The sequence below is a fragment of the Charadrius vociferus genome, unplaced genomic scaffold, assembly GCF_000708025.1.
Source record: "Charadrius vociferus isolate BGI_N301 unplaced genomic scaffold, ASM70802v2 scaffold277, whole genome shotgun sequence".
Lineage (NCBI taxonomy): Eukaryota > Metazoa > Chordata > Aves > Charadriiformes > Charadriidae > Charadrius > Charadrius vociferus.
In genome coordinates, this window is record NW_009649183.1 from 159,280 (window position 1) to 167,595 (window position 8,316).

Consider the following 8,316-nt stretch of genomic DNA (forward strand, 5'->3'; position numbering starts at 1 on the left):
GCCTTGTTGAACTTCATGAGGTTGGCATGGGCCCACCTCTCCAGCCTGTCCAGGTCCCTCTGGATGGCATCCCTCCCCTCCAGTGTGTCTACCTCGTCACACGGCTTGGTGTCATCGGCAAACTTGCCGAGGGTGCAGCATCATCTCATGGCTTGGTGGCTCCTCATCACACCTTCTCTCCCGCTGATGGGAACGCCGCTCGGGCCAGGTGTGGGGTGAATTTTTTTTCAATGTGCTGCTCTGTGGTGTGCCTGAGAATGAGCCTTTTTGGGGGGGAGTGAAGCGGGAGAAAGAAATTAAATAGAGAAAACTCATTTCTGGTGGGTGCTTTTGGGTCCGCAGAAGCTGCCCTCAGCATCCCCTCCTTCTCGCATGAGACAGTAAGAGACAAAATCATCCCTGCCGCTGGACGGCGAGTAAATAGCGTTATATGGACTTTATTATCTCAGCCGGCTCCTTCCGCATCCCCCCCACCCCGGACGTTGAGCTGCCGCCTTGTTTCTTTGCATTTAGTTAAAACCACGCTGGATTTGGGGTTTTTTCATCCATAGCAAACGCGTAACTAAATAAGAACGATTTAAAAAGGGGCGTATTTACAGACTCTTAATGCCTCTCAGCGCGGCATACGCGTTCGCAGACCCTTCAAACTGCACGCGTTTGCTGCGTTGTGTTGAGGCTCCCCGGAAAAGCAAAATAGGTCTTTAAAAAAATACAAATATTCCTTTTTTTTTTTTTTTAACCTTCAGCAGCACTTTTGAAGTGGTTTTGTCTTGTGAACAGACCACAACAGGGTTTCTTAGACTTTCATTTATTTCACCGAAGGAAAATACATTTTCATTTTCTTAGCCCATGGGGCACATGGTTTTTTGGTGGTGTTTTTTTTTTTTTTCTTTTCAAAAACAATAAAAGTGGGACTTTCAAACCTGGGCTCTCTCGTTAAATCCCGCGCCGGAGGTGGGCACGTTGCTAACGGGCGATGCAATCTGGTGCAACTGGGCAGCCCAGCGCAGACGACGGTCCAGTAGTTTCCAACCAGCTTTTAAAAAAAAAACAAACAAACAAACAAGTGGCATTTTTATTTAGGAAATGAACTTTTTATTTAGAAAATGAACATTATATAAGGTTTGAGAGTCAAATCCAGCCAAAGCTTTGTATTTCGGAGGGTAGGGAAGCTTTAAATACCCAACCAGAAGCAGCCTTCGCTCCCCCAGTAACAGTTTTATGCATGTTTTCCTCCCCACCGCCTCATCCATGCCCTAAATTAAAGGATATTTTAGTGCTGTAGGGAAGATTCCCGGTGTTTCTGCCCCGAGGCATCAGGGTACAATCGGTGCGTGTGGCATCACCATCCAGTATGAAGAATTAACGCCGTTCGGAGGCTCTGATGGTCACGGACTTGGGGAGGTGGCTTTGCCCAGGTTTTGGCTTTGCTCCATCTCTCGTCCTAGGAAAGTACAAATCCCACCCTGGCCAAGCTGAGATCTCACCACGCTGCTTCTTTGCGTAGCGCCGAGTCTATCTTTTATGAATTAATTGTCTTTTTGGGGATGGGGCTGCAGCGTCCATCAGGGATGCCCTGGATTCTCTTTCTCTGATTTTTTTCATAGTTGGTTTCTTTGGTCTTCTTTCCTTCCGCGTGACCATACCGGTCATATTCAACCAGAAAATACCTGGTTCATCACATTCTCCTTCAAAGAACTGGGTCTTCTTCTGAACTACTGTATTACTTTGGGAAGGGGACAGAGCAAGGGCTTGGTACAAGCTGGAATGAAAAGCGAATGAGCTTTTTTTCCCAAGCTGCCAGATCTTGGACGGTCATTAACACTGTAAAAAGTCTCTCCGTATCTTCCATGCCGTAGGATCATTAGCATCGCTAACGAAATAGTTTCATTTACGCTTTGAGTGTCAGAATATTGCAATTAAAAACACGACGGAAAACGCAGCGGCGCTCGTAAAACGCGTTCCGTAATCTGGAGTGATACACAGGCGCTTAACGAGACATCGAAATAATCACTGCTGCGTAATCCAGTGGCGTTTAACAGTGACGTCTGCCCTAAGCGGTGGCAGTTCTGGTCCCGGCATTTGCGATACCGGGACGCTAGGGAAGTTTTAATCTTCATTCCCAAGTCCTGGTCTATTTTATTAAGTTAATGGGAGGGTATTGATGAGTTCCTCCTGCTCACGTGGGTTTTGGGGTTCAACAACATGTGGCGTGCCATCCATAGATATACGTGAGAAATGGTTTCTGGCTCGAATAACTCGAAGTTGCGAAGGATTACCCGTCGCCTTAGCGAAAGGTGTTAGCAAAATACGCTCTCCTGCGCTTGCTTCCCTGGAGGCTCCTCTTCTCCCCGTTCTCCCTGCGGTGCCGTCTCTGCCTGGAGTGGGAAACCGGGCACGGAGCGAGAGGCATAATCCCAGGGCTGCCGGCGGATCAGAAAGGCGATAAAAAATGGCAAGTGCTATAACATCTCTTGTCATTTCCCATTGCAAAACAGCACTGATTGTCCTGGGCTGAGGTCCTGCTTTTAGAATCATACAATGGTTTAGGTTGGAAGGGACCTTAAAGATCATCCAGTTCCACCACCACCCAGCCCAGGTTGCTCCAAGCCCCGTCCAACCTGGCCTTGAACACCTCCAGGGATGGGGCAGCCACAGCTTCTCGGGGCAACCTGCCCCAGGGGATCACCACCCTCACAGCCAAGAAGTTCTTCCCAATATCTCATCTAAATTTCCCATCTTTCAGTTTAAACCTGTTCCCCCTCATCCCACGGCTCCCCTCCCTGATCCAGAGTCCCTCCCCAGCTCTCCTGGAGCCCCTTTAGGCACTGGAAGGGGCTCTGAGGTCTCCCCTTTTTGGCCTTCTCTTCTCCAGGCTGACCCCCCCCAACTCTCCCAGCCTGTCCTCCCAGCAGAGGGGCTCCAGCCCTCCCAGCATCTCCGGGGCCTCCCTGCTGGCCACACTTCTTCTGATGCAGCCCAGGATACGGTTGGTCTTCTGGGCTGCGATCGCACCTTGCTGGCTCATGTTGAGCTTCTCCTTAATCAGCACCCCAAAGTCCTTCTACTCAGGGCTGCTCTCCTTCCAGAGAGATCCTTTTGCCCAGGAGGCCAGTGCAGGTGACGAGCTGGTGGCATCTGGGGATGGACCTGCCATGGGCAGAAATCTTGGGGGACAGTGGTGTGGGCAAGGGGCTGCAGGGGTGCAGCTGGGAGCTCGTTACTGCAAATAATTATGATGGAAAATAAGAAAAGGGGGGGGGAGTGCTTAATGCAATACACTTAAAAATCAGACGGGATAATTAACGGAGGAGGTCAGAGGATGCCCTGAAGACCAATGCAAGGCAGACAAAACCTCGTTAAAAAGTATGCTTCGTAACATAAGCCCCACAGGTCAGCAGAAAACGGCTCCAGTTTACTCTGGACAAACTTTTTAGCGGGTCCTGGTGCCGTAGGACAAGGGGTGGTGGCTTTAAACTGAAAGAGGGGTGGTTCAGACTAGATATAAGGAAGAAATTCTTGACTGTGAGGGTGATGAGACGCTGACCCAGGTTGCCCAGAGAGGTGGGAGATGCCCCATCCCTGGAGGTGTTCAAGACCAAGTTGGATGGGGCTTGGAACAACCTGGTCTAGTTGAAGATGTGCCTGCTCATGGCAGGGAGTTGGACTTGAGGGCCTTTAAAGTTCCCTTCTAACCTAAACCATTCTGTGATTCCATGGACTTGGCAGTGTTGGGTTAACGGTTGGACTTGATGATCTTAAAGGTCTTTTCCAACATGAACAATTCCGTGATTCGAAGCTGGGTGCTGCTCAGGCTCCTGAACCGTGACCTGCCTTGAAATACGGAGAGGAGCAGCACGGGTTTGTTTGAAATACATGATTTAGCACCAGGATTTGTGCTAGTGTTCGGATAGTAGAAGCTCCAAAATGCTACAAGCGATGAGTAACGGGCTGAGTGTGTTTAACGGGGAATTCCCTCGGTGCCATGGGTGGGCTGGGGCATGAAGGGAACCAAAACCAGGCTGGAGCTTGGGTAGCACAGCAGCGGCTGGGCTTGGGGGTCTTGAAGATGCAGAAGAGTGTTGGGTGTGCGTCATAGCCTGCTTGGCTTCGAGCCTTCGGTGCTCAACCGGTATGAAGAGCGTGTGGTGCGGTGATGTGGTCTCAACACATCCTTCTCCCTGTCCCTGTGGATCTGCTGCCCCGTGGTCGGGGGAGGTTCCCCAGTTTGGTGTGGGCTTGGGTTGAGCTGGATCTGGGCTGCATCAAAAGAAGTGTGGCCAGCAGGGCGAGGGAGGTGGTTCTGCTCCTCTACTGCACTCTTGTGAGACCCCACCTGGAGTACTGCATCCAGCTCTGGAGTCCCCAACATAAGGACATGGACCTGCTGGAGTGTGTCCAGAGGAGAGCCATGAGGATGATCCAAGGGCTGGAGCACCTCTCCTATGAGGAGAGTCTGAGAGAATTGGGGCTGTTCAGCCTGGAGAAGAGAAAGCTCCGGGGAGACCTTATTGCCACCTTCCAGTCCCTAAAGGGGCTCCAGGAGAGCTGGGGAAGGACTTTTTACTGGGGCACGTAGTGACAGGACGAGGGGGAATGGCTTTAAACTGGAAGAGGGCAGGTTTAGATGAAACATTAGGAAGAAGTTTTTCACTGTGAGGGTGGTGAGGCACTGGAAGAGGTTGCCCAGAGAGGTTGTTGAGGCCCCATCCCTGGAGGTGTTCAAGGCCAGGCTGGAGGGGGCCTTGGGCAACCTGGATTCTATGGATGGGCATGGGCAGCTCCTGGGCTCCAGAATCCCAGACTGGTGAGGGTCGGAAGGGCCCTCTGGAGCTCCCCCAGTGCCACCCCCTGCCAGAGCAGGGGCACCTCCAGCAGTGGCACAGGACGGCGTCCAGGCGGGTTTGGAATGGCTCCGGAGTGGGAGACTCCCCCACCTCTCTGGGCAGCCTGTGCCACTGCTCTGCCACCCTCACAGCAGAGAAGGCCCTCCTCAGGTTCAGATGGAACTTCCTATGGTCACATTTGTGCCCGTTCCCTCTTGTCCTGTCACTGGGCACCACTGGAAAAGACTGTTCCCATCCCCCTGGCGCCCTCCCTTGAAGGATTTATCAGCGTTGATAAGATCCCCCCTCAGTCTTCTCTCCTCCAGACTGAACAGCCCCAAATTCCAAGAAGAAGAAGGTTTGCAGGGAAATGGGGGCACTTGCAATGCTTCTGCGTCCCACCTCTCTGTTCTGGGTTCTCCTGATCTGGTTTCCCTGCTCCTGCCTCCTTTGATCCATAGCAAATGCGTAAATAAATAAGAACAATTAAAAAGGGGCGTATTTACTGTTTCCCAGTGCCACTCCTCACTGGGAGAGGTCGCACCACGCGTGATGGGGCGTTCGCAGACGCTTCAGACGGCACGTGTTCGATCCATTGCATTCAAGCTCCACAGAAAAGCAAAAATATTTTTAAAAAATCCTTAAAATCTTGGAAAAAAATATGCTTTTTAATCCTTCAGTAGTACTTTTGAAGTGCTTGCATCCTACGAACAAACCGCAATTGGATTTCTTATACTTCCATTTATTTCACCAAAGGAAAATATATTTTTTTAGCCCTCCAAATATATTTTTTTTTTCTTTGCTGAAACGGGGATATCAAAAGCCGCTGGGTGCAGGGGGGGCTGCTTAATGGGTGGGAAAAATGAGTTTCTGTGGTAGTTGCGGATTATCTGGGACACGATGCTTCTTCCAGGGGCTGTCCCTGTGCCCGATGCTGATATAGAAAAAGAATCATAGATTCATAGAATGGTTTGGGTGGGAAGGGACCTTTAAAGGCCACCTAGTCCAACCCCCTACCATGAGCAGAGACATCTTCAACTAGCCCAGGTTGCTCCAAGCCCCGTCCAACCTGGCCTTGAACACCTCCAGGGATGGGGCAGCCACAGCTTCTCTGGGCAACCTGAGCCAGGGGATCACCACCCTCACAGCCAAGAAGTTCTTCCAAATATCTCATCTCAATCTCCCCTCTTTCAGTGTCAAAGCGTTCCCCCTCATCCCACAGCTCCTCTCCCCGATCCAGAGTCCCTCCCCAGCTCTCCTGGAGCCCCTTTAGGCACTGGAAGGGGCTCTGAGGTCTCCCCTTTTTCGCCTTCTCTTCTCCAGGCTGAACCCCCCCAACTCTCCCAACCTGTCCTCCCAACAGAGGGGTTCCAGCCCTCTCCTATGGCACACCAGGACTGACAAAAGAAGAGGTAGAAAAGCACAATTTTGCACCTGGAGAGTCACTTGTTTAATTGCAAAACTCTGGTTTTATTACTATTCTAGCAGAGCGGCAAGTTCAGGTGCTCGTGGCACGCTGGTGGCACGGCCGCCTTAGATCCTGCAGCGCTGCCTGTAGCACTTGCCCCCCCAAAATGCCTAAGCTCATCAAACATAAAATGCTTTTCAGAGGCAGTATATAGAAAGCACCACAATAACGTGCCTAATATCAGAACTTTGCTTCAAGAGACACCTTTTTTTGTTGGGTTTTTTTGGTTTGTTTTAAAGTCATGGTCAAAGTGTTAAATGCGTAGCGCCGTGTTATGATCCTCGAACCCCCCAACTCTTGGGGTTCTTGTGAGTAGCCGAAACTCTGACCCTCCTCGTGGTTTGCTTTTGCAGGAGGTGTACCGCATCCCGAAGAAGAGTCAAGCGGAAAAGGAGAACAGTGGTACGTACTCGCGTTTTCCCCGTGTATCGCTCCCCTCCAGTGAAACCACTTAATTTTCCCAGTCTGGGATGTCAAGAGGTGTTCTGCCTTCGTAGCTCGGAATTCCTTTTCCTTTAAAACAGCTCCGGTTAATAGGGAGGATAATCTCAGCAGTGGGAAATGTGCCCTGGGGCTGATACGTGGCAATCTATGACTTCTTTGAATGAAGCCTCTGTTGACTAACAGAAGCTACTGAAGCTGCAGGAGGGGAGAGCTGGAAATACTCTGAATTATAAACATTTTCTCCCTTTTACCTGTTTTTCCCCAACAGCTGACCGTGGGAGAGAGACGGCTGGCCACAAGGATCAGACTGCGACTCCGAAGAACCCCATCCTGAGCAGAGAGCGGGATCCCGAGAGGCAGAGCCAGAGCAAAGAGAAGAAGAGACGGAGAGACTCGTTGTCCCCTCCGTCCTCGGCATACGAGCGAGGAACAAAAAGGCCGGAGGACAGGCAAGTGGTGGCAGGGCTGACGAGCTGAACTCTGGGCTGGGAGCATCGGATCTGCGGTAGTCCTGCGTAAAAACACTGGGAAAAATGGTCCTGGTTGTCTTTGAAAACACCCAGGAAAGGGAAAACACCCAGAGAAGGAAATTTCCTCTTGGAGGAATCCCACGTGCGTGGTGAGCTGCATTCCCTGGCCGGAGGTGGGTGGCGTTAGGTGGCCTCTCCTCTTGGATAACCTACACCTTTGTCTTCAGATAACCTACGCCTTCATCCTCAGGTGCTTTTTAGGAATTAGGTGGGTGACGAGAGAAACTATATCCATCTCTGGCGCGGTAATTAGGGATGTAGCCCTCCTATTGCAAAGATGTCTTCTGAGTCCTTCGAAACCTGTTCCCTTCTTCTGCTCCACCTCTCCCCGGCGCACTTGGGGACTATCCTAAACTCAGACTTTGCGCAATCCCGTGCCTGTACAAGAACCAGCGGTGTTGCGTTAAGGGGCAAAGTAGTTTTGGCAGAAAATAAACCCCCTTGCGTTCTCACGCTTCTCCTGGAGGTGGGAGCCTCGGAGTGGCTAGGGTCAAATTCTGAGTGATGCCCAATTGCCCACGATCAGTCCAGTCGCATTTAATATATATTAAACTGTTACGGTTCTGGATACACTGATAGCGGACTGCACCTTCAGCCCAGTTGCGCTCATGAACTAGCACGGTCGCTCTTTGGTCGCATTCAATGAGAAACCCAAACGACTCACTGCCTCCACAGCGCAGTTTATTGAAGCAACAGATACACAAGTTCTTTTGGATTGCGAATAGAATCATAGAGTCATAGAATTGCTGAGGTCGGAAGGGACCTTTAAGATCACCGAGTCCAACCATTAACCTACCCGGACAAAACCTCTAAACCACGTCCCCAAGTACCACATCTGCCCTTTTTTTAAACACCTCCAGGGATGGCGAATCCCCCCCCTCCCTGGGCAGCCTCTTCCAATGTTTGATAACCCTTGCAGTGAAAAAATGTTTCCTGACATCCAATCTACACCTTGTCTGACATAACTTGAACCCATTTCCTCTCATAGAATCATAGAATTGTTTAGGTTGGAAAGGACCTTGAAGATCATCCAGTTCCAACCCCCCTG

General features: G+C 50.8%; 1 protein-coding gene across 1 annotated transcript in view; it reads left to right on the plus strand.

Annotated features, from left to right (window-relative positions):
* Positions 1–8,316, plus strand: part of SETD2 (SET domain containing 2) — an 82,532-nt gene that overhangs the window by 49,514 nt on the left and 24,702 nt on the right. Inside the window, exons 14-15 of the mRNA XM_009888677.1 lie at positions 6,648–6,696; positions 7,007–7,187. Of these exons, the coding sequence (XP_009886979.1) occupies positions 6,648–6,696; positions 7,007–7,187 (230 nt within the window). The remainder of the gene's footprint in view (positions 1–6,647; positions 6,697–7,006; positions 7,188–8,316) is intronic.